This window comes from Equus przewalskii, chromosome 11 (assembly GCF_037783145.1).
Source record: "Equus przewalskii isolate Varuska chromosome 11, EquPr2, whole genome shotgun sequence".
NCBI lineage: Eukaryota > Metazoa > Chordata > Mammalia > Perissodactyla > Equidae > Equus > Equus przewalskii.
Genome location: NC_091841.1, coordinates 2055488 through 2080365, shown reverse-complemented (window position 1 = coordinate 2080365; position 24878 = coordinate 2055488). Strand labels below are relative to the sequence as shown.

Genomic DNA, 24878 nt, shown 5'->3' with positions numbered 1-24878 from the left:
ACGATGGAGGAGTTCATGCTCGTCTTAAAGGGGGTTGCAGTAGAGCTGCTGGGATCGTTAACGTCTCGGCCTGGGGGAGAGTCCCAGGGCTTTGTTCTCCAGCTGCCACCTCAGCAGAAAGGGAGGTAAAGGCCCTAAACTGTAAAGACAAAATGAGTGTAAAGCTTCTGCCCCCGACGACTTCCGACACAAACGCACGCATCTCCCCTCGGTGGGGGCTAAAGAGAAGGCAGCGTCGAACAGATCGCCAACGTGCAGGACGGCAGTTTTTCACGTACAAATGATTATTTTTAAAAACATGTACCCGATTGTGTTAATGTAATACAGATTAACGTATTAATTTAATCACTAAATTTTAAAAAAGGAAATGCAGAATTAGAGGGGTTGTGAAGGGTCCCGGGATGATTAAGATACAGATCGGTTTAATCTAACGGGGCAGACACGCAAGAGAGAGAGCAGGAAAGGGAAGGGGAGAGAAGGAGGAAGGCAGGATGGAGGAAGATGTTCGGACTCAGATTTTGGGAAGGGAGGTGAAGAGAGGAGGTGAGCAGAGATTCATTATTTTTAGACTTCTGTTTAGTTATTTGCTCTTTTTCTTGTTATTGCTCTCAGCTGCGTGTTCATCCTTGGATCTCGTGCTCAAGCAACTATCCTCAAACGACTCTCAGACTTAACCGAACAAGTTTTGAGGGTTTACTGGCTGCCAGACTCTAGTTTAAGAGCTTTGCGTATCTTTTACATTTCACTGAGTTCTCTCGGCACTGAGAGGTTGGGAATGTTACTCCCGTTTTGCAGATGGGAGGAGGAAAGGTTGAGGAATTTGCCCCGGATTACTCGACGGGAAGGTGGTGAAGAACTCGCCCTCCGGGACGCCTGCGCCTGGCGCTGAACCTCGAAGCCGTCTGGCTGGGACTCCGCCTCTCTCGGCAGGTCCCGGGATGCGCTCCGCGCGTCTCCACGCGGCTCGCCGCGCTCCGTCCTCCAACAAGGGACTGAAGAGCGCTCCCCCTGGGAGGGAAGGAGACTGGGGAGGAAGGACGAGCGGACGCTACCAGAGCGGCGTGGTTCCAAGACCCGCTGGGAAGAGCCTGGCAGGTTCCAAGGGACGGGCCAGCACCGCTGACGGCTCTCCGGCGCGTTGGCACTTGCAAATCCCTCTCGCAAGAGAGCCTGTTTAATTCTCACCGCGGCCCTGCAAAGAGGGTTATTTTTGGTCCCATTTTCCAGAGGAGGAAAGTGAGGCTTTCGCTCCCCGGCGTTCACAGCGTCCGGCAGGTGGTGCAGCTGTAGGTGTCAGCTGTGTCCCAAAGATAAAATCTGCACGGGTCTCGTCATTGTTATGCAAAGCCGGCGGGGAGGCTCGGACCCTCCCTTCCCCGAGCCCATCTGTCTGCGCGAGCCGCCCCCGGGCTCAGAAGCCAACCGGGAGCGGGGCCGAGGGGGTGGAGACGCGTCCCCCGCCGCTAGCCTCGGCCGGCTCTCCGTACCTTGCCAGCATGCGCCCCCAGGGCCAACTGCCCTCGGCTTAAAAAAAACCGCGACCTCCCCAACACCCCGCCCGCCGCCCGCAGGGAGCTGCATTAATATTAATCCCGATGAATAATTGAAGGCCAGAGATTTATTTGGGCCGCGACGGGGGAGGGCGCGCAGCTGGGCTGCGCTTCAGCCGCTTGGGTTCCGCGGGCCCGGGTACCGGAGACGTGGGAGGACGGGGTGGGTGTGCCGCCTGTGAGGATGAGCTTGAGGGTGAGTGTGAGCCGGAGCAAGTGTGCCCAGGAGTGAGGCGCAGCGCCCAGAGCTGCTCGAGGGAGGCGGGGATGGAGGGGCGCCCCAGGTCTCCGCGCCGTGGCCTGAGCTTCGCCCCGCGCGAGGTGACCCGAGGCCACACGGGCTTCAGAGGAAACAATAGCGTCTCCTTAGATCTTGGGCTCCTGCCACGGGCTGCCCAGGCCTTCCCGGGCGACCAGCGGGGCCTCTTCTTATTCGGCTAATTTATGGCGAGAGGCTGGGGGGAGGGGTGGCGGAGGAGGGACGGCGTCTCGAGATGGGGGGCGAGGGGGCGGCAGTTAAAGGAGTCTCCCGAGGCGGCGGCGCGGGTGATGTCAGCTCTCGACGAAAATAGAGAGGGATCGCCTGCAAATCCCCAGCTCCGGCGGGGCTAAACCTCGCAATCCCTCCCCGGCGGCGCGGAGCCAGGGCGCAGCGGCCTCCACCGCCTCCCCCGGCGCGCACACACCCGCACACGCGCGCACGCACACACTCCCCTGCACACTCACCGCACACGCACTCCTCGTCCTCGCCTGCCACCACCCTCTCTGCCCGCGCTCCGCCACTCGCCGTGCCTGCGAGCCCCGCGGCAAACACAGGTGGCAGCGGCGGCGGCAGCGACGCACGGTTCCAGCGCGCCCTCCCGCAGCCCCGGGGGCGGCGCGCTCTCGGGGAGGCCAACCCCGAGCCTGCCGAGCGCCCCGCCGAGCGCCACCGAGGCCGGCGGAGGGGAGCGCGGGACGCGCGCGGTGGAGAGCCGAGACGCGGATTAGCGCCCGCTGGAGCCTCCTGCGCCCCTGGAGGCGCTGAAGGGCTTACCCCGGAGGGGGTGGGAGGGCGGGGAGAGGCCCCCCCTTAAATACGGCGCCCGGCCACACTCGCGCTCACCCCGGCGCGCGCTCTCTCCCTCGCCGCCGCTGCCGGATCGTGCCGAAGAGGAGGGGGCGTTCCCCACACCATGGCATCCACCGAAGGGTGAGGGGGCTTTTCTCGTACCCGCAGGGAAGCGGGGGGCGCGCGCGGGTTTGTGGCCCCCTCTCCGGGATGGGGAGAGACAGATGTCGGCGCCAGGCCTCTGAGACCCTGGCGGAGCGATGGCTTGGCGGGGGGGCGGGGGGGGTGGGATGGTGGGGAGGGCATTGATTTTCTCTGTTGAAGCTTGCTGCTTAACCTTCTAGAAGACGCGAGAGATGGAGGATTGTTTTATTTTAATCCAAAGGGTTCGAAGGATGTGTGAAAAAGAGTGTGGGGAAAAAAATCCTCTGGTGGTTACTTTTGAGATTTAAAAACAATAAGGGATTGGGCACGGCGTGAGCGGCAGACGTTGCCCGGGGAAGCGGCGCATGGAGCGCGGCGCGGGCTGGATGGTGGGACCGGCCGGGAATGAATGAGCGTGAGCCGGACCGGGGCCGGGGCGGGGCGAGGACCAGCGCGCGCGGCCTTGAATGTCAGGTTTGCAGAATGGCCGAGTGGATGCCGGCCTGCTCGGCTCGCTTCTTGTCCCCGGATGGTGGAATCTCCCTGGCCGGCTCTAAGGAAGAGTGGAAGAGATTTGGGTGCTTCCCAGGAAGAAGCGGGAAAATAAGTGGTTTGGGGCAGAGACAGGAGTCCCCATTGGCTTCCCCGTTCTGCCCGTGGCCTCCTGCTTCCTGAGGTTGCAGTTGGATGGAGAATGTTTCCAGTGATAAATAAGGACAGCTGTCCTAGCAAGAGGGAGATGGTGCTGCGAGGATGCCTTGAACACTCACACCTCAAAAGAAAGGGCTAGAACAACGTCCCTGGAATTGTGTCTCCCAGAAAACTTTTCTGGCTTGGTTGAGGCTGGGCAGGAATAAAAGGACTGCTTAGGGGGCTCATCCGTTGGTTAATTCACACAATTGCACTAGCCACTTGCAGGAGATCACTGGATCCATATTATGCGGAAAGCAAATAGCCGCAGCTCCTCTGCGCACAGGCGTAGAGTCCTTAGGGCGGGCGCTTTCCGGAGTTTCTCTCTGATAAATTTTACCAACTCTGCACGTTTATTTTGGGGGAATGAGTCTCTAGGAGCAAAGAGCTGGTTCCAAACTCAGATCTCTAGACTTCAACTCCGAAAAGGGAAAATATTTCTGAAACTGTCTCTCTGTGTCCAGGAGAAGGAACTCGTCCCTCTTCTGTCTCCTGGAGTCCTTCCAGAGGGGTCTGGCATTTTGTGGTAGCCTGAGATTTCTTCTTTCTTTTCGTCCTAGCAGTCCAGCAGTGTGGACCTTTTGGATTATTATTTCTTCAAAAGGATGCTCTGGAAAGACACCTGTGTACAAGGAGGGTGGTACATCGTGCTAACGCAGATTTTTGGAATTAAATATTAACAGCCCGTATGGCTCAGCCTCAGTGCCTTCCCCTGTTTGATTAAACAGCCTTTCCTATTAGCAAAGATGCAGAGGCAGTTGGGGCTGCCTTCAGCGCCTTCCAGATTTAGCCCTGCTGGTAAAGGCGAGGTCGGAAAACATCTCTGAAAGAGATGGATGGTGGTGGTCTCTCAAATTCTGCATCCAACTCGCTCCTTATTTTGATGGCTGGATAGTGAACGGAGGGGTTAAGACAACAACAAAAAACCCAAATTAAGTGTGTTTATCTCACCTTTGTCCTAAATGAGAACTGCCAAATGATTTGATGTTAAATATAGAGCAGAAGTGATTTTCAGTATTTTTAAAAGACTGACCTGCAATTAATGCGCATTTGTGCACTGTGCGTAGTTAAGAAAAGGTTGGCCAAAGAAATTTGTATTTAGGAGATAAAAGAATTGAGAAAATTTGAAAGGTTGGCAAACACATAAAAATCTATGACCTATGATCAGTTAGGAGCAGTAACTGATGAGCACGTGACCTTCTCAGAAGCCCTGGTCTTTCCTTGCTTCTTCTCTTCCTTTCTTCCACCTTTTCTTCCAGGAGCTCTGACTGAGTACTTGTTGGGTGGCTCTCACATGCTGGGCACCCCGGGGGTGCAAAGGCATGACCGGTCTGGGAGCCGGCTTCCAGAAGGCTGGCTCCAGGCGAGGACTTTGGTTAGGAAATAGTCCATATCGTTTGGTGAGATCCTCTCTCCTCATCCCACGTCTTTGGTTAAGGTGCTTTATAAAGGGAAGTTCACCGAGAATCCTCAGGCTGGTCTCCTTTGTTAGCCTTTTCCTTCTTACAAGGTTGAAGCTGTTTCCTTGAAACATATGTTGCTGCGAAAGAAGCAAAAATAGCAATATGGTTATATGCTTTCAGTGTATGTCTTATCAGTTCAACTCTGACCCAGAATGTTGGGGCCCGGGGCAGTATGGTAAACTGACCGTCCCGGTTACCAATTATTTGATGATGTAGTTAGTCAGCAACATATGTCGATTACCAATTTTTAAAGAATTATTAGAAGCAATAGTGACATCTTCTGTTTGTTTAGCTCTCCACTTTAAAGCTTGTTTTTGTGCATAATCACATTTGATTCTTCCAATAACTGTGAAGCAGGCAGTCCAATGAGCTTGAGCTTTAAGAATAAGATGGTATAGAACGTGGCGTCATCTTTCCAGGAAGATCCCAGGACTTGGCAGGACCTGTGGGTTGTCATCTGGAAGTGTCAGTTATCACTGAAGAGTGTACGAGGCATGTCTGGCACAGAAAGTTACCAGCTTGCTCTCAAACCCTTGGCATACACACCCTGCAAATTGCCTTTTGGAATATTCTTATTATCAGCCTGTGCACTTGGTCTTTGCTTTTGCAAAGCATACTCAAACACGGTCTGGTTATTTGAGGTTTCTGGTTGTTTGGAATTGGGATCATTAGTATCCAGTTTCTATAAAAGTCAGCAGTGGACTCTGGGAGTTCCCAGGCCCTGAGAGGTATTTTCTTGCAGAGCAGGGTCTAATTTGATAGCTGAGCATTCTTTTTTCTGAGTCTCCTGACATGGCTAGAATTACGATTTTGGGTCTCAGACCCAAATTGGAAAGAGATTATGAGAAGCTGGTGGCAGACAGGTTAGTGTCCATTATGGACTGAGATTATTGGATGCCCAGACGCTGTGGAGGTGGACATTTTAGAAATACGTTCTGGGGCTAGGGGGCGGCTAGGTGACCATGTATGTCAGGGACCCAAGGCCATCTGCCTTCTGATCAGTTCCCAGGAGCCAAGGGGTCAGGGCAAAAGCCAACCGTGAGAGCTTGGGTTTCAGTTTAACTTAGAAAGCAAATGAAACAGAAAACTGCTGACAGCAAAAGACCCTGGCAAGGGAGACCTCTGGATTTATTATTTCAAGCAAACAAAAGCAAAACGATTGCCTTCTCGCTCTTCCCCTCAGGAATGAGGCTGAGGCGGTCAGAGGAAGAGCCACGCAGTGGACTTATTAGGAAGTGAGTGGAGGGCGTGCGGTTCGGGGTCCAGAGGGGTTTGCATATTGCACGCCTCAGCCGTCGCTGTGGTTTTCATTTCTCATTTTCTCATTTTCAGGAATATAAAAATCAGCCTCCCTGGGTAAAATAGATGTTAGTGGGACTGTGAGAAAGCTGTTTCGTGTTGTTAAGACGGTCTCTTGTGAGCGGTCGGAAGCTTAATTCTCAAGAATTAATTTCTAAATCCAAATGAAACTTGGGAAGTGGAAAAGCCAGGATGTTAAAAACCAAAAGATGAGTCTGTCCATCAGGAGCAATGGCCACTTCTTCTCCTCTTTCATGTGACACAATTAGCTGCTGTCTCCTCTGGCTTCAGATGTAAGGGAATTGTCAGACCAGGAAAAGTCCTTAAGAGATGGTCCTTCGGCTGCAAAAACAGGCAATATTTAACAGCTAAGTCTGAGATTTCTGGGTCAGTGTGCCGTGAATCCTGCAGATCCAGGATTGCAAAGCTTTTTCACAGTTTGAAGCTCCACACAGGTTGATTTCAATGAAAATCTCCCCTCCCCACCCTCCTCCACGGCTGTATCACACAATGCCCAGATGTCTGGTTTTCCCCCTTGTAAAGGCAAACTAAATTGTCCTCTGTACTGATTTTTCCCCCCATGGGACTGGCTTGCCTCTTGGAACACGCTGACTCTGCTCTTCATTTCAGTTGCCTGCCGTAATTATCTTTTATCAAATAAGACACTGATAATTTAAAATCTTCTAGCCATAGTGGGCAGAAGAGTCATCCTCAAGATAAAATTTTAGTTTTATTTGCATTTTAAGCACTTGTCCTGGAAGTCTGAAAACTCTAACATAGGCCGCAGCCTGCCTCAACGCAGGCCCCTTTTCCGTACCCTCAGCAGCTGTTGGGGCACGCAGCGGACTTCGTAGCAAGGGCTTTGGAATCCAGATTACGGTGAATCTCTCTATTTACCACGATTGCACTGGTCTCTCCCGCCACTGCCACCGCTCACCCCTCGACCACCATGTGCCAAGCCCTTGGAATGAATGAATTAAAGAAGTGTTTAAAAATATCTTGTTGCTCCATCTTCACGTGCTCCGTCATTGATGGGAGGCAGATGGGCTGCATATTTGTCAGTAGAATCAAAAAGGACCAGCATCTTGTTATAAATCTGTCTGGTTGGCTTCAAACGATGGCAGAAAAGACAGTGGGCTTGCAATATTGAAGGAGAATGAAGAAAAGGGCAGAAGCTTAAACTTTGAAAAAGAATTCCTCATTTTCTTAGTGCTTTTTTTTGTTTTAAAATGGTTGTTTTTCAATGGTGTTGATACTCGTTTCCTTGCCTTTCATTCTTGTATTTATTTAGTTTTGCACGTAGACTGGCAGGTCTGACTGCTGTCTGCTGAATGGCCGGCCGGCCGGTGTATCTGTCCATCTTGGCAGCTGCTGTGGATATGGACTCACTGGGCAATTTTAAAGGAGAAATTGTCCTTTGAAAATGGAGTGAAGGGAAGGACTCTATTTTGGCGGCTGGAGTTGGTGTGTGTCACTCGCAGAGCCCTCTAGGGTAGATGATGGTACACATTCTAGACCTTGAATCAAGCCCCTAGGGATGAGGAGGGAGCTATTTCTCCCCACACCCACACCCCCTGTATATTAGCGCCTTCCTTGAAGTCTCAGAGAGCACTTTCTTTATTACATTTGGGTGGGAGTGCCATCTGTCACTCGCTCCTCGTAATCTGTCACACGACTTTCCGTGGTGGGCTCCTGCCTCCCGGGTTCCAGCCACTGTTCTCTCAGCATCATGGAGCCGGGGGCAAAGTGGGAAGTGGGTCTGAGGCTTGTCTGCCTCCTGAGCTTTGCTCCTCCCATAGCACGAGGCGCGAGGCATCAGACGCCTCTGGACCGCATGTGGCCCATAGGCCTGTATGTTTTGGCTCACACAGGATTTTGAGAATCTTTGAATTATTTACTTATACTTAATAATATTTCACCTAAAAAATATCCCGATTCTGGCTTCTCTCAAACTTTGGGAAACCTGATGACAAAGGACCTCCCCTTCTTTCTTCGTACCGTTTATTGAGTGATTACAGCCCTGCGTTGTTTAAAACACTTTACAAGTATTTTTAAATCCCCACAACAATATCATGCACAGGGACTATTATTCCCATTTTACAGGTATGGAAACTGAGGCACAGAAAGATTAAGTAACTTGCCCAAGATTTCACAGCTAGTGAGTGGTAAAGCCAGGCCTTAAACCCAGGCAGCCTGGCTCCGGAACCCATGGCCCTAACCACTAGGATATGCTGCTTAGTCCCACAGGGCTGGGGTCAGCTGGCCCTGGGAACAGTGTCCTCTGACACAGGGCATGTGCCCTCTAGGTCGGACAGTCTTCTCTGAGACGACTTGCTCATGTAACCTGCTTCACCCCTGACTTCCCTAAGGCAGCCATTGAAAGGATGTGAGCTTGGGTCCCACCCTTTTACAGTGTGCACTGCCTACTGGTTGTGGATTGGAAGAATTCTTCCAAATCTTATTTTTATGCATTGAAAGGTGATTCCAATTTTCTTTGTATTTTTTCTTTGTAACCCCTTCACCACTGTCTTCTTGTTATTTCCTGTAACTTTGCTCCGGGTTGTTCTTAACGGAGAGTTCTTCTGTCCTTATTGGCTGTCAGGACGCTAACAGCGTTGTCTTATCCAGAGGCAGCACTTTGAAGCAGCCCAGGGCACGGCCCCGTGGGTCCCCTCCTTTGGAATACTAGCCTTGGGCATGTACTTCTTAGTGGCCAATCTAGCTGAGCACTTAGTAGGCCCTGGAGTTTATCCTTTCTTATGTGATTTTCAAGTGTGGCTGTTTAGGATTGTGACTTAACTTACCCACTTTCCTCAATCAGCTACTAGCACTGACCCTTTAGAAGTGGGGCTGATGCTGTTGTTGCTGTTGGTTTGTTTTTTGCAACATATGCAAACAGTGATGACCGAAGGATGCCTTTTAAATTGAGGAAGGAATCTTTCAGAGGCCATATTTCTGTGTATTTTTAAGAGTGGCACAGTTTGCTGATCACCCTACAGGTGGCAGTAAATGTCAGCCCTTTGTCCAGACTGGTGGTTTGACGTCCTTCGGAAGCCCCTGGGCCTTCGGGAGTCCCAGTTCCCACAGCTGTCCATTCTCTTTTGATTAAAAAGTGTCTCCACCAAATACGTCATTTGGTATTCGTGAAACGATTGCCATATATCAACAGTGTTCATAGATATCATTACAAACAAATATGAATAGGACCCTTCATTTAAACTTATTCTGAGTCTGTGTGACTATACATACGTGACTTTATTAAATCCTTCGAAAACTCCTATGGAATATTATGCTCATTTTACAGATGGAAAAACTGAAGCTTTGAGAAATTTCAACCGTATGCCATTATTAGGTGCCTTTTTTTTTTTGTCATCTGATTCTACTGTGTTTCATATTATCCACATTTTGCAATTAATTCACATTTCCTTAAAATTTCACGGGCCCTCCATCGTTGGTTTGTTTTTCTCCACTGGGTGTCTCTGATCATTTTGGTCAAAGGAAGCAAGACAGCCAGTATCCCTGCCAAGAGAGATGATAAAGAATTTAAGAGGCAATGCACAAGAAGGACAGCAATGGTCACAGAAAGAAGTGAACTTATCTTTGAGTGGAGATGCGACAATCCAAAGAAAATGCTACCATAAAAAATGTGGGAATAAGTCTGGGCAGCTGCGAACCACGGTCAGACCCAGTTTGTAGACTTTAAACCAGAGAATTCCAGGTGGAAGAAGCAATAGCAGTGCCCGAAGGGAGGTGAAGTAAAAGGAAACAGGTGAAAGGCGGAACGCGTTCTTCTCCATTCTGTGTCAGGCAGGGCCAGCTTCTGCAGACCCAACTGAGTTTTTGTTTTTATCTCAGTCTTTACTTAAGTGGACAGTTGTGATCTGATAGCCAGCTTTGTTAGGAAGTGGGTGGAAGTCAGCATGAACCAAGCACAATTAGACAAACTTGTCTAGGGGTGAAATGGATGGATATCAGCTGACAACACTCATCTCAGACACTCTAAAGGGACTGATGGTCCCAGGGGATTGGTTCGGCTATTAATTTTTTTTTTTGAAGATTGGCATCTGAGCTAATAACCGTTGCCAATCTTTTTTTATTTTCCCTGCTTTTTCTCCCCAAATCCCCCAAGTACATAGTTGTATATTTTAGTTGTGGGTCCTTCTAGTTGTGGCATGTAGGATGCCACCTCAATGTGGCCTGATGAGCGGTGCCATGTCCGCGCCCAGGATCCGACCATTGAAACCCTGGGCTGCCAAAACGGAGCGCGAGAACTCAACCACTCAGCCACGGGGCCGGCCCCTAACTTTTGTATTTGGATAAAACGTATGGTCTAAAAAAAGTGTCAAAAATAAATATTGGACTAATTTTCTGAGAATAGAATAGAGAGTAATGGAATTATAGGCTGAGTCTATTCCCCTAGTGTTTTCCTGGGATTCAAAGTCATCGATGAGCAGATATTAGTAAAATCATCATAGGATAGAAGGTGTGAGGGATCATTGATTTTTCGATCATGATTAATTGCTAACATTTCAAATGAAGCACTAATCATTTGTAGGAGTTTATTGATTAGTCTGAGAATATTCAAATTTGGATTCTTTTCAGGACATTGCTACACTGGGTTTGAGGCATTGTTGCTGGTTGGTCCTGGGAAACTCTCTGAGGTGGAGACTTGTGTGCATGATGTTTGTTGAGGGGGCTCTCAGCGTCAGTCGCTGTGGACGAGAGAGGGAAGCAAGGGTGGCTGGAGGGAGAAGTGGAAACACTCACTGCCAAGGGCTCAGCACGTCCCACAGGAAGCTGTGGTGCAGGGCTGGCCCTTCCGAATGGAGGAAGGATGTCTGGCCTTTCCACCATTGCATCAACCAGCCACTGGACTGGCTGCGGTCGGGCAGCGGGCATGGCCCTGGGTGAGTCCAAGGCATGGCTTTAGAGGGGCACATGGTTGATGTGTTGTCACTTATCAACACTCCCAGCAGCTGGGAGAACAAATCTGTCGGTCCTGAAGGTGGGGTCTTGGGGGTCTGGGCAGCACATCAGAGCATCCATTATTGACTCCAATTCTCAAATGTTTGAGAGATCATAAAACAGTTACTTTCAATTTGAATATCCAGGCCTCCATAAAGCTATCACCTGTAATAAAATGCTATACCTTAAAAGGAGTGTGTGTTGGGGAAAAAGGGTGGGGGAAGGTAGATTCTGGTGAGCAAGGATGGAGAAAACGAGCAGGCATTACCTTCCTCAGTTTTAGCCGTGACCACACAGCCCAAAGGGCAGATGACAGAAGCCTTTCTCTTCACTCCAGACCTTCCAAGGGGATCTGGTCCAACAGGAGGATGGTTATCTGAAATTGCTGCCTAAGACAGGGAAACCAACTCTGGTTAATGGAAGGGACCAGAAAGCGCAATAAATAAATATATTGGGAAGCAGAGTATAGCTATTACTGATATTTCCAGTGCTGACAGCAGCTGTTTCTACGTTCCTACCGGTGTTAGTTCCTAGAGAGCCTTCGCCTTGAGAAACGGTGGCGGTGAGCCCCTCTCTGGAATGCCCACTGCATTGTCAGCCTCCCGCCAAAGGCGTGGGTGTGTTGACACCTCTCTGCTCTCTTCCCTTGGTAAACACTGAGATAAAGTTCAGAGATGAAAGAAGGCTTGTACACTATCCAAGGCCTGGTAGATTACGCTTCCGTGGATATTTCCCCTCATTTCCTCACAGCGGTTGACTGTTTGCTGAGACCAAGACATTGATTGGCAATATGTTTGTGTTTCTGTTGGTACAACAGCTTCATTCAAATGGCTCAGCTGTAGCCTAATAGAACGTAAAGCAAGCCAACATCGAAAACTGTCTTTCCTTCCTTTCACGCCCTGTTTTTAAGAGTTACACGTCTGTTATGTACTATGGCAGAGAGATACTGTGCACGTTTCCAGTATGTGGGTAAAGACAACACCGATTGTATTCAATCTACATTTAGAAAATGTAGATTTAGAAAATTTTGCACATAGACTATAACTATCAGCCAAATAAAAGGATACGAAGAATTCACTATCCACTGTCAAAAAAATAAACTTTTTAAGCTTTTTGTTCTCTGGATCAGTGGCTCTTTTCCCACAACAAAAAAAGTGACATTATAAACAAACAAACAAACAAAAAGCCAAACTTCAAATATTTCAGAATGGCATAAAGTAAAGAGGTAAAAGACTGCCTCTCACCCTAATTCTGCTCTCTGGAAATACTCAGTTTTTTAATCTATTCTTTGAGATGTTTTTCTATGCCTGTGTAAACATGCTATTCTTATGCATCATGTTGTGCGGACTGTTCTGCAACTTGCTTTCATTTAATCTCTCTGGGTACACACGCATGTGATATTATATGTCGTACGTGTATATATGTATATTTGATACTAGTCCACTGTCTGCTTGTATGATAATTGATTTAAACAGTCCCTGATTGATAGACATTTGGGTTCTCTCCAAGTCTTTGTTGTTATAATTATTATACCAATGTTGGGTAAAATAGGAATTGCGGAGGGGGATGAGACAGGGGCACTGAGACTAGTTAGAAGATGACAGCCATGATTCAGGGGGGAGATATGGCCCAAGTTAGGGCACAGGGAGGTATATGCATTACCAGACTCCGAGGATGTCTCGAAGGACTGAGTGACCAAATGCGCGGAGTGGCTGAGCCGGAGGGAGGCATGGAGCCACTCGGGATTCCTGGCTTGAGCAGCTAGAGGTGGGGGAGGGTTCAGAAAAGGAATTCCGGAGAGAGGTGGCACGTTTGAAGAAGGGGATGAGTCTGGTTCAGCATCCCGGGTTAGACTTTTTTGTGGGACATCAGGTGGAGATGCTCACTGAGGAGCTGGATGTGTGAGAGGCTGGGCCTTTATGGGGTGATATTTATGATCATAGAGGTCAATGAGCTCACCCAGACAGATTGTGAAGCTAGAAAGAAAAGGGTCTGAAGGAAGAGTTGCGGGGAGCTCTTGTGACTGTAGATGGACAGAGGGAGGCGCTTCAGGGTGCACACGAGGCTGAGAAGTAAGGAGGGGAGTCAGGAGAGGGCAGGTGTCTAGGAGTGGGCAACAGTGCCACATGCTGTAGAGGTCAAACAACGTAAGTACTAAAAAGTGGTCACCAGATTAATCGATTTCAAGGCCATCACTGACCTGTGCCAGAGCAGGGTCAGCAAAGTGGTAGCTGCTGTCACCGTGTTGGTGTGGGTTGAGAATGGGTGGAGAGAGATGAATGTAATTATTTTTCCAAGGGGGCAGTCAAGAGAGGACGCTAATGGGAAGGTGGATGCGGGGGAGAGCAGGACTCCATTGTGGCCTGTTTGTTTTGCTTTTAGAGTGAGTGTGATGTAAGCATGTGCATATGCCAAGGGAAATGTTTGATTAGTGATGATGAGGTGTTGGGTACCCTTTGTGGAAGAAGCTCCTGAAGGAAAGGATTAGAAGCAGAGTGCAATTCACTGCTGGCTTTGAGGTTCCTGCAGGAGAGGGCGGGGTGGCTCTGTGAGTACTTGGTCAAAGCTCCCTGTGGCCTCCCTGTTTGACTGATCCCACAGCATAGGAAAGGACAACTCAGAACCGAGGGAAGGAAAAGGTCAAGGACCTAGACTGCCAGACCCTTGCAGTCCACTCTGGTGATCCGTCACGTGACAGACGGGACAGCTAGCTAGACCTGGACAGGTTTTAGTAGTGGTTGTTATTATTTTTTTAGATTCACCTTCCACAAACCTTTCTAAGTCTCCCTAGCTGGAGTTCTTCTCTTCCTCCCCCGACCCTTCTTTTGTGCTCTTACATAGCTTGTGAAACTTCCTCTGACTCTTTGATCCCTACTCTCTGCTCTGCATTCTCCTTGGATCACTTCTTGGGCATTTTCATCCACATCTATACTGATAACTCCAAAATGCATTTTTCCATCTCAGACCTTTCTTCTCCAAGCTCCAGATGCCTATATGCTGCCACCTAATTGACACCTCCCTCTGTGGAGTGCACAGACATCTCCAGATTACCATGGGTACAACGGGACTCTTGATATTTCTTTTTGCAGACTCATCCTTACTCCATCCCAAGTTTCTCTGTCTCAGTGAATGGCATTACCCCCCAGGTAGATATTCAAAGCCAGAAAGGTGTGTCTTATCCTTGGTTTTTTCTCTTCCGTCAGCCCCAGCCAACAAGCTTTCTCAGAAATATCACCAAAATGTACCTTAAGTCTGGCCTTTTCTCTCCATTGCCATGGTCATCACATCAGCCCAGACAACTGTCATCACTCTAGTGGAAGCTGCGTAGCCTCCTGACTTTCAGTTCCAAATACTCCACGGTCTCACGCACCTTAGGCCCATTCCCTTTGTCTGGACCAGTTCCTATATTCCGCCTACCACCATTCTTCAGTTGGCTGGTGCACTCTTATCCTGGAACATCCTTTAGTTCTTAGCTTAAATGACATTTACCAGAAGGCTTGCTCTCATCACTCCACTGAAAATAGGTCTCCCTTTCTTGGTCCTACTTCATTCCTTTTGTTTGCTTCCTTCACAGCATCAGTTGCAGTTTTTAAATATTTTTATTTATTTACCCTCTTGTTTGTCTCTACCTCCCTCACCGGAGTGTAAGCACTCTCCTGGGCTGGCTCATCGTGGCATCCCCTAGATCCTAACGCCGTGTACTCAGGAAGCATTTCTTCACTGCATACTCATCCGCCTCAACCTGGGGACAGACGGATGGCTTCTCAGAAGAGGTGACATCTGAGCTGAGTCTCTTCAAGGGAGTTTCTCCCGATCACACTTTGTTCAGACCTCTCCCAGGACTTCATTATCACAGAGTGTGCTGAGTGTTTTCTTGTCTGTCTGCTCACGATCCTGGCACCTCCCCGAGGATCAGGACTACACTCATTTCTTTGCACCCCGACTTATGATCATTATCACAATGCATCTTAGTGTAATTGAATTGTCTGCCTTGGGAAAGAGACGAGCAAGGGCATAGAGAGCGCAGAGAGGATGGTTTTAAGGGAAGCGGGGCCAAAGTTGAGAACACATGTCCTTTTGCTTGTTGGGACATGTCCTCTTTTTAAGGTTCTGGTGGTTAGTTGAATGTCCCTGCCCGCCAGTCAGTAACCTGCCTTTTGACTGCTAAGGGTTGACAGAGTTCCAGTAGGTGACAAGAATAATTGGTTGGACAGCAGTTCATTTTGTGAAGCCAAAAATGTGCTTGTCATAGTCAGTCGGGTTCCCATGCTGCTGTCTGGAAAGATGGCAATCTCCCATAGCTGCTCTTATTTGAAAATGCAGTGAAGTTTAATCAGATGAGATTTTTTGAGCGCCCCCCTTGGCCAGATCTTTCCGAAGACCGGCTGCCTCCTTTCAGAACGATGTCTTTCTCTTTCTTTTCCTTGTTTCTTGTGACGGAAAACAAGGAGAAGCTGGCTTGCATTTGATATTCAGATATAACGAAGGATTTCTTAAGTCAAAGATGGTGTTTAAATTGCATCAGTGAATAAAATGCAAGGCCCAACAGTTCAACTACTTGAAAAACTGATTTAGAAAAATAAAAGTTACCTGAAGCTGACAACATTGTTGTTAGATCGATGCTTTTAACTTTTAAAGAGATGTGGAAAGTATTTAATCATTCCCAATAGAGTTCTCTTCTCCAGCTTCCAAGTGTGGTCAGGGGAAAAAAGAGCCAGGTGTCTAGAAATAATGTCTTCTGGTTGGTATGTGTGTTTTCTGGTCACCTACATGACAATGTTTGGGATTTGTATATTTCCTGAAGTGGGTTCTTTTCTGGAGTTTTTGGTGGTGGTACGTGTTGAAGTTATTTGTCATGTCCTGGTGGGATAAGAGAGTAAAAACTGCCAAGTGCCTTCGCTCTTGACTCTCAGTGACGGACAAAGGGCGGGTGTAGGACCCTCTCCCCAGCCCTGTGGGAAAATCTGCCCCTGAATCGCCCCCATCATCCTTAGGCAAACGCCGGCTCCCTCCGAGATTCAGAGCCGAGTGCACCTGCCGCTGTGGAGGGGAGAGCAGAAGCCACGTGGGGACGCTGTGTTTTCTAGTTTCCTTTGATATTGAAGTCGTTGTTAGCTGGGAGGACCAAGCATACACGGATCGCCTTTTTCCTTATTTGCCTTTTCTCTCCCTCTGAAGACTCTCAGCGTGTGTCCAGGCAGGTCCACTGGGATCTGCATACGCGGCCCGGCCGGCCCAGGGGCGCTGTGGCTGCGGCGATGGTGGCTCTCCTGCAGCTCCCCCTTCCCGGGCAGCGGGCTGGTCCTTGGTTTTTAAGAAGGGAAGCCCCACGGCGTTGACTGTTTGCATTCCCAGTGACCTGGAGTTGCTCAGTCAGCCAGGGACCAGAGCTGCCTGGAGCCGTGGCTATGCTGGGACAGCCGGGCTGAGGTTGAGAGCAAGCTGACAGCAGTCGCCGTTTCCCACCTGGTCCTGGTCCTGGTCCTGGTCCTGGTCCTGGTCCTCCTGGCTTCTCCTTAAGAGTCATCAGCGGGGTTCAGCAAGACTTCCGGTGCCACTGCTCGGGTATGTCCAGCCTGGCTCTGTCTGGGCTATTGACAGACTTTATAGGGTGAAGGGGCAACATGGGGAAGAAGGGAGGCCTTTAAAGAAGGAGAAAAAGATATCTGAGGGATTGAAAAGCACATTTTGAAAGGGCTAGAAAGGCCTCAGCATAAACACGGCAAGCATGGAAGCCTGAAATCAGATATTCCTCTTTTCAAAGTGACTGACCAGCTGCCCTAGAAGTCAGCCTGCATCCCAACCCAGCCGGAAGCGGGCGGCACAGGTGAAACAGGCTTGAGGATGCTGTTTGTGTTACAGGACACCCTCCCTGGGGACGCGGCCGCAGGGGAGCCGGCTCGTCCAGTCCATGTGTCCATACGTTTGTCCACCAAGGGCTTTCCTTCTCCCCTGTGAGCTAAGCTGCTGAGGCTGGTCAGCGAGATGAAGATGTCCCCGTGTTTTCAGGGGGCAGGAAAGTCACAATTCCAGCCAGCTGTGACTTTAGTGTCTAGCCAGGGGGCATTTTAAATCAATTGTTGAGTTTCTCATGTCATGGAATCACAGGGTGTACAATGAAGGCAGTCGAAAAGCTCACTGGATGAATTCTTTACCACAAGAATTTCTGATTCAAGAGAATCTTATTTTATTTGAGTACCAGCAGAGGAACACAGGGAAGCAGGGCCGGCTTCATGGGCACACGATGGGCAGCGGCACAGGGCCCCGGGCCCGGAAGGGCCTTGTCCTTGGTTTAACGCTCTGCAGCCACTGTCTTGAAATTCCTAGTAATGAGGTCCTTGTGTTTCATCTTCCACTGGGCCGCATAAATCATACGGCCAGTCCTGCAGGGAAGCCACACATGTGGCCTGTAGGAAATACTATTATTGGTGACAGTGAGCATGATGAAGATGATGACCTTGAGAATATCTGATCTCTTGCAGTGCGCTAGAGTATTCCAATAATGAGACACTTTGCCTAAAACAGCTTCTGGGAGCCAGTGTTGCACAGCGGTTAAGAGGATGTGTTTCATACTCAGAAAGACCCAAGCAAACTTTCCTGCTCCACCGTTTACCTGCAGTGTGACTTCAGGGAAGTTAGTTAGCCTCTCTGAGACTCAGTTTATTTATCTGTTAAATGGGGACAATATCACCCACCTGGTAGGGTTCTGGAAAAGATTAAGGCAGGCCGTGTGTGAAGTGCTCAGCACAGTGCCTGGGACGCAGAGGACCGTGTAGCGGTGCCCGTCCCGCTGCCCCTCGGAAAGCGCAGCTGTGTTAGTCTCAGCCTGCTGAACTCAGGCGGTCGCCCGTCTGTCTCCTGACTTCGCACATTAGGTCGCTGACGCTCGGTGTGTGCCCACAGGTCTGTTTGCTGACTCCTTCTCATAGAGCCACAGATGATAAGATTAGCAGGTCGGTCCTGGGCTGCTTTGATCGGGTAAGTGTGTTTGCACTAGCGAAGTTGGTTTGAAGATTTTCTCTTATGTGCTTTTAACTCTTGAACTATTTTTACCACAACACTTCTGACTCGAAATGCATGGTGTCTTTTCCACCACGTCTCCAACTCTGACGCCGGCTGGGTGTCCTACAAGTCAGTTGGTTTCTGACACTGTCTACCTGGAGTGAGCGTCAGATCCCATAAGTTAAGGGCTCAGCCCCATGAGACTGGGCACCCAGGTTCACCACCTTGCCAGCACCTTGATGTGTTCACCAACCCAGAAGCTCCCGAATCCCATCATTTAGGGGTTTCTATGGAGGTGCCACAATGCTGGCATGACTGATTAAATCACTGGCCAGTGGTTACTAACTGCATCTCCAGCTCCTTCCCCTCCCCAAAGGTTGAGAGGGGGCACTGAGAGGTCCCCTCTAATCCTGCCTTGGTCTCTCTGGTGACAGCCTCCAGCCTGAAGCTATGAGGGGCCCCCGGCCACCAGTCATCTCGTTAACCTACAAAAGACCCTCATTGCTCCAGAAAGGCTGAGGGTTGGGGAGCCGTGTGCCTGCCAGGAACCAGAGACAAAGACCAAATATTTACTTTTCATTATATCCTGACCTTATAATACCAGAGTCTCCCCGAGCTGCTCCCAGCCCCTTCATCTGTTCTGAGACTGTCTGAAGATAAGACGGATTGTTTGGGGAGGTTTTGGGCAGAGGGACAGGGGGGTGGAAGGGGTCTTCAGACCTAGGTCAGACGGCCACTAGGCAGGGGCACGGTGGAGGGCAGCCCAGCCTTGGAAGGAGGGGATGGGCCAGATGGCTGTTGTTTCCTCTAACACGGAGGGTCTGTGATCTCCTTTCTGTGAAGCAACCCCCATCAACTCCAACAACCGGTGGTTCAAGATTTCCAACACCTTACGCCACTCAAAGCATCTCACCGCTTAAATGCAATCCCATTGTCAATGGGACGTGTGACCAAAGGTTACAGTTTCATCAGGTGAGCTGGTATACAGGGTAAACCTGCGTGTGCTGGGGAACAGAATACTTGTATCTTCCAAATGAAACAGCAGCTGGGCACTAAAAGATTTCCATATGGTTATTTTTAAGGGAAATCAGGTAGTTAGGGAGACTTCCGTATTTTTTTCCTTTTCTTTTTAGTGTTATCTCTGTTAAATTTTCACGGGACTCTGATTTTTGAGGGACGCACCTGTATGATGTGTGGCAGGAATAAGCCGTATGAAGGCACCATTCTGCAGGGGTGGAGAGCTTATCCATCACACATTTATTCATTATACGTGAATCCATACTGATTAGATACAAGCAAGATTAAAAAAAAACCATCACACCTATTATCTGACGAACCAGCTGTAAGTATTTTTAACATTGGTATATTTCATTTCAGTCTTATGATATTTACACGTCAATGCACTTTTAATAAAAGTGGAAGTATAACCTAGAGATTGTCCTATAAACTAATTTTTTCACTTGGCAATCTGTTATGAACATCTGCTAATGACTAAATTTTTAAGGTTGTTTAATGGCTATATATAGTTTCCATTTTGTAGATAAATCATAACTTTTAAAGCCAAACTCCTACTGTTAGATACTAGCTTGTTTGCAATTTTTCACTATTGTAAACACCTGTGCAGACCTAGCTTGTTGTTTTCTTTGGGTAGATTGCTAGAAGTGAAGTCACCGGGTCAGAGGTGCCCTGGTTTATCATTCTGATGCATATTTCCCAGCTGTGCGGCGTCGGGGGCGGGAGACTTGAGTGAGTGTGGCAGGCGTCTGGCGCCCACTTCACTGTGGTGTCCGTTCATCGCTGTTGTAACGGAGCGTGGCTCTGTGGTTCAGTTTCATCCAGGCAAAAGCCCGAGCCAGGTTTAGCCTAGAAGTATCTTTCTCCTGCACTGGGTTAATAAATTCTTTTTCCTGTGGTCGCTCTTCATATTTTCCATATCCTCTTTTCCATCCCGCATCAGTCTATATTGAAATGGTCACATCCTCTTGTTTCAAGGCTTTTACAGAAATTTAGAAAGTCTCCTGATTTCTCTGTCTGTAATTGTGCAGACCCATACTGCATTTCTAGGGGGTTCGCTCTCCTCCACTGGGGCTTTCTGTGAAAAGGCGGCTCCCGACTTCATGGGGCTGTCATCTTCCTCTTGCCCTGTGTTTTGCTGCAGACGACAGAGCTGCCTGTGCCCTCTGTTGGGGTAGAAACAGGCTCTCTGATGAGCTGCGACAACTGGAAGAGGCGTCCTCTACGGGGCAGGTGTCCTCACGCCAGGTTTGCTTCTCACATCCTTAACTTTCTTGTGTCAAGACCCAGCCCTGCCCCCCACCCCAGCCTCCTCCCTGCCTCCAGTGGTGGTGGTCTGGATTTTGTACCCAAGTTCTATGCAGGTGACTTCCACGTCACAATCAAACAGGGAGAAGCATCCAGTTTGGCTTCATTATCCGGGTAGGTCAAGCTCATGGTGTTGGGACCAAGTAATTCAGAGTGCTTGCTTTCCCACACGCCTTAGGAGACGTCTTTGGGGGCTGAGTGTCTGCTAGAGCCAGCTCTTGACTTCCTTAAGGAGACCACGTGGGGAGGATGGCGGTCTGGGGAGCAGGGGAAGAGGAATGGGGAGTCGTAGGACACACTAGCGGTCAGCGTGGATGGGAGTGCTCTTTCCAGGCTGGTAAGAACAGATTGCAGCCGAAAATTCTTATTTTGTGAGTAACGTGCAGGCTGATGCCAATCGCTTCTCACAAACGGTCTCTCCCTGGAGCTGGGCGGTGACCCTGCCGTGGGCAGGCCGTGCAGGGCTCATGTGGCGGCCGTCCTCCTCACTCGGGAGCCGCTGAACTGAACGGGCTCGCTCTACGATGTGAGACACTCTCCTCTCAGCTCCCCTGTTTCCAGCCCCATGGAGCTGAGTAGGAGGCTAAGCTGCTGCTGCTTAGGGTAAGACTTCGCCTTTATTTAGCTCTCCTAAGATTAGGTAACTCACATCACTTCTCTGAGACAGATAGGCACTGGCATTGCTTTTTCTTACCTCGCAAACTGTGGACCTCAAATATCTATTTGAGCAGTCTTCACGTCACGCAACGTGGAGTTGCTGTTGGCTTAATATCCTTTGGACTGCTCACCATGGGTAGCACTTCTAGTTTTGGCTGTGTTTCCTCGGCCAAAGTCAGACCATGTTTCTGTTCCATCCTCATCAGAAGTGAGGGTGGGCAGTGCATGTGAGAGTGCCCTGGAAATGAATGCTGGGCAGGCTTCTGTGTCATTTAAGATAAGAAGGTGTTTCTATTTGCTGTTGCCATGGGTTCAGAATGTTCCAGAACATTTGGCCTGGCCCCCTCATTACTCCTGATGCCCACAGTTGAAGCAAGGTGAGAGACCTAGGTTTTAGTTCTTGCTCTGCCACTGGCTTCTGGACCAGAAACCCATCCATTATATCTCATAATATGCCCTGTGAGTTTTAAAGATTGGGAGTAAGAAGAAAATGAGGTGACCCCACCTAAATCCAGAGACTGTGTCTCTCGTGTCCTGAGCTTTTCCTCTCCCGCCCGGGATGTGAGCTTTAGAAGACAAGTCACCTGCTTTCCCTGTGCCCCTCCCTCCACCATGTGCCTCTTCTTCCAGGATGCTGGCTCTCCTAGGGTTCCTGGGACTGTCACTGCCCCTTGGGGTGATGCTTGGTGGAGGGGAAGGGTGGGGAAAGCCCAGCTTCCCTGAGCTTCCTGTTCCTTCATCCCCCAGAGCCTCTCACACACAAGGGGTTTGTGAATCGAAGGTATGGGAATATCTAGGGAGACTCATGATTAAAAAAAGATAGCAATAAAAATTACTGTTCTCAGTGCTTAAGGGAAGAAAATCCTCAACTTCTCACAGGAGGTCCCCTGAGACATTAACTCATTCCTGGTGTTGACTTGAGGACTGAGCTCAGAGACAGAGCTCCCCTTTCAGTCCTGTAGCTGGCAAGCTGCCACGCCCTTCTGGAAGCCCCCACTCCTGTCCCCGGGGAGCTGGGTGTTGTCCCTGGGTTCTCTCGCCCTCCATCCTGCAGGACAGCTCACAGTTGCTCACCGCGGGGTGTTCCTACAGTCGGAGTTGATCACTGTGGAGGGCACAGCCGCAGCATCAGTGGGGAGGGCGCTCTTTCTGGCCCCTGGGAGAGCTCGCCTTCTCTTGGGTCTCTGGGATCTTTTGAGTAACTATAGTCCATGGCCCATGCTTATGACACGGGACACACCAGCTCCCGAGGACAGTGGTGGTCCTGGGGGCGCCAGTGCACCCTCCATACCCACCAAGGAGAGAGATGTTTTTCTCCAAGGCAACATTCCGGACAGCTATATCCTCTATCCACCACAGAGAGCACATTTCCATCTTTCATATCATGCCCAGCAGCTTAACTGTGCAACAGAAATGGGACCCAGCACTGTGCCTCTCCAAGCCCCGGGGCCGCTTGGCCCTGATGGCCCCCACTAACTGGATCAGAGTCTACAGGTTTGAATTTTCCTGGAGTTTCAGCCCTTTCTTGGCTGGTGGGACAGCGGCCTTCCAGTGGATAAAGAGGAACTGACGGTGAAGCAGTGGTCTGAACTCTCCAGGGAAAGGAAGACCGATGGGTCGGCCAGCATGGCCTGTTCTGGCACTTTCCACTGAGTCACTCAGTCATTTTCTGTAGGCTAAAAATTTCATGCTCCTTTGACTGAAGTGAGGAAATTTTTATTTTTAACCAGGAGAGTTAAATTAGCTATTTGCACTTTCATACATTTGAAAAGTGGCCTTAGGCTCCAGCAGGCGCAGGCCGCCAGACCTGTGCGTCCACCGTCCCAGGGCACAGTGTCCAGAGGTCCCAGGCAGCGCCACCGGTCGGTCGCTGGTGCCTGAGCAGCAGCTTGAGGCTCTCCAGCCCCCGCTGCTGCCTCTGAGCCCTCCACATGGGCGGGGGCGTCCAGGCAGAGCGGCCGGTCCAGGCCTTCACTGCAATAGCGCAAGCACCTGGGCACCTGGCTGCTTGCGGCTGGTGAGGGACCCGTCCTGGGGCCTGAGACAAGGCAGGGGGCTTTACCTTTCGTATCAAGTTGGGCCCTGGGGTTAAGGATAGGATTTGTTCTGGGGCTGGGGCAGGAGTTGGTGACAGAGCAGGAGAAGGCTTGCAAATTGCTGAGGGCCGAAGGGCTCCGCTCAACTGAAAGAAGCAGCTGTCCTCCTTTGCAAGTGGCCTGGAGAATGGGGTTGTTTATTTAGTTTTTTGTAGGGTGAGGCAAATCACCAAAGGGAATATTCGAAGCTCAGAGAAAAGCGGTTGGTGACTTTTTCCAAATTTGTGAGACGTCCTTCACGTTTTGTCTGAATGCCGCTTTCTGGTCACCAGATCCTAACTTGATGAAAGGCTTAGCAGCGAGCACCGGTTTGGGAGTTATTTTTGCCCCCTCTGCTCGGGACAATCAGGCAGGAGAGAGAACAGACCCGTGGGCTGTGGCTGCTGTGGTCACCTGGCAGCACCCGGCTCTGACGCGGCCAGGGAAGGGCTCCTGGATTACTGTGGGCAGGGCGGAGATGAGGGGCCCCCTGGCCCCTGTCGTCAGCGTGGCAGCTTTAGAAATCAGAGTAGTCTCCTGGAAGATCACATGGCCCTCCAAGCCCAGTTGCAGTAAAACGTGGTGCCATTCACTGAGTTCACAGATGCTTATGGAGTGGCCGGCCCTCTGCTTGGGTTAAGGACTGCCCTCTGCCAGTCCAGTCAGACGCAGCCACTGCCTGGCAGCCACGTGGAGCCCAGCAGCCCAGAGCCCTGATAGCTCACCTCGGTCCTCTGCCACCTGCTATCCTCGTGCCCCGACCAAAACCTTAGTACAGGACAGCTGGCACCGGGAAGGAGCGAGACAGGCTCGAGTCTGGACCAGCTACTCGCTGGATGCGTGGCAGCCTCAGAGCTCAGGTTCCTGCCCCACCCCTACTGTAAAGGGGAGACAGTGTCTCCCTTGCACGGCTGGAATGAGGGTCATCTGCCGTTTGGCCAGTGCTGGAACAAACTGGGGCTCAGAAACGGTGGTTTTTAAACATATTATCATTCAAGCACAATTGTGCTGACATCCCTCTGGAACACCTGAAATGGAGCCTTCAAGGTGTGTGAACCCTTCAAAATGTTAATGCCACGTTTATGCCCTTCCCCTGCAAGCGCACATGTACCTCGCTGCTGCCGAATCTTCCAGAAGGGGGGATCCTGAGGCCAAGGCTAGGCGGATGCCGCGAGGGCTCGGGGCACCCCGTCCAGGTGGCTTTCCCCAACCCTCTGCTGCCGCTGGAAGAGTCTGGGATCCTGGGAGCCTTTCTTCAGGCTGCCGAAAGCGGTTGTGGGGAGCCGGGGCGCTCACCCGTGCAGCCCGGCAATCGGAGAAGCAGGAAGACGACCTGATAAGCAGGAATGCTGTTTGGCCCGAGACTTCCCGACAGTGTCGGGGCCGCCCTGGGGCTTCCACAGCCACTTCTACTCGGCCCTCGAGGGACGTGGGCGACGGTGGCGGTGGAGAGGGAGCCGTGGCTTCTGCAGCTGGGGAGCCAAAGACATTTGCAAGCAATACATTTTCATTGCAGTGGAAATGTAAAAGTACGGATCAGCGGGCCGCCCGGCCTAGTGGTTAGGTTCAGGGGCTCCGCTTCCGTGGCCCAGGGGTTTCACTGGTTCGGATCCTGGGCGGGGACATGTCACCGCTCACAGGTCATGCTGAGATGGCGTCC

The 24878-nt window shown here is 50.3% G+C and overlaps 1 protein-coding gene across 8 annotated transcripts in view; it reads left to right on the top strand.

Moving 5' to 3' along the window:
* Positions 1-1462: 1462 nt before the first annotated feature.
* SLC1A2 (solute carrier family 1 member 2) overlaps positions 1463-24878 on the top strand; it is a 138908-nt gene continuing 115492 nt past the window's right edge. For 2 of the 8 annotated variants that reach the window (XM_070564791.1, XM_070564781.1), the window contains exon 1: positions 1760-2742. In XM_070564791.1, the coding sequence (XP_070420892.1) occupies positions 2726-2742 (17 nt within the window). In that variant the 5' untranslated portion in view covers positions 1760-2725. The other 6 variants (XM_070564789.1, XM_070564779.1, XM_070564792.1 and 3 more) reach the window with 6 other exon arrangements.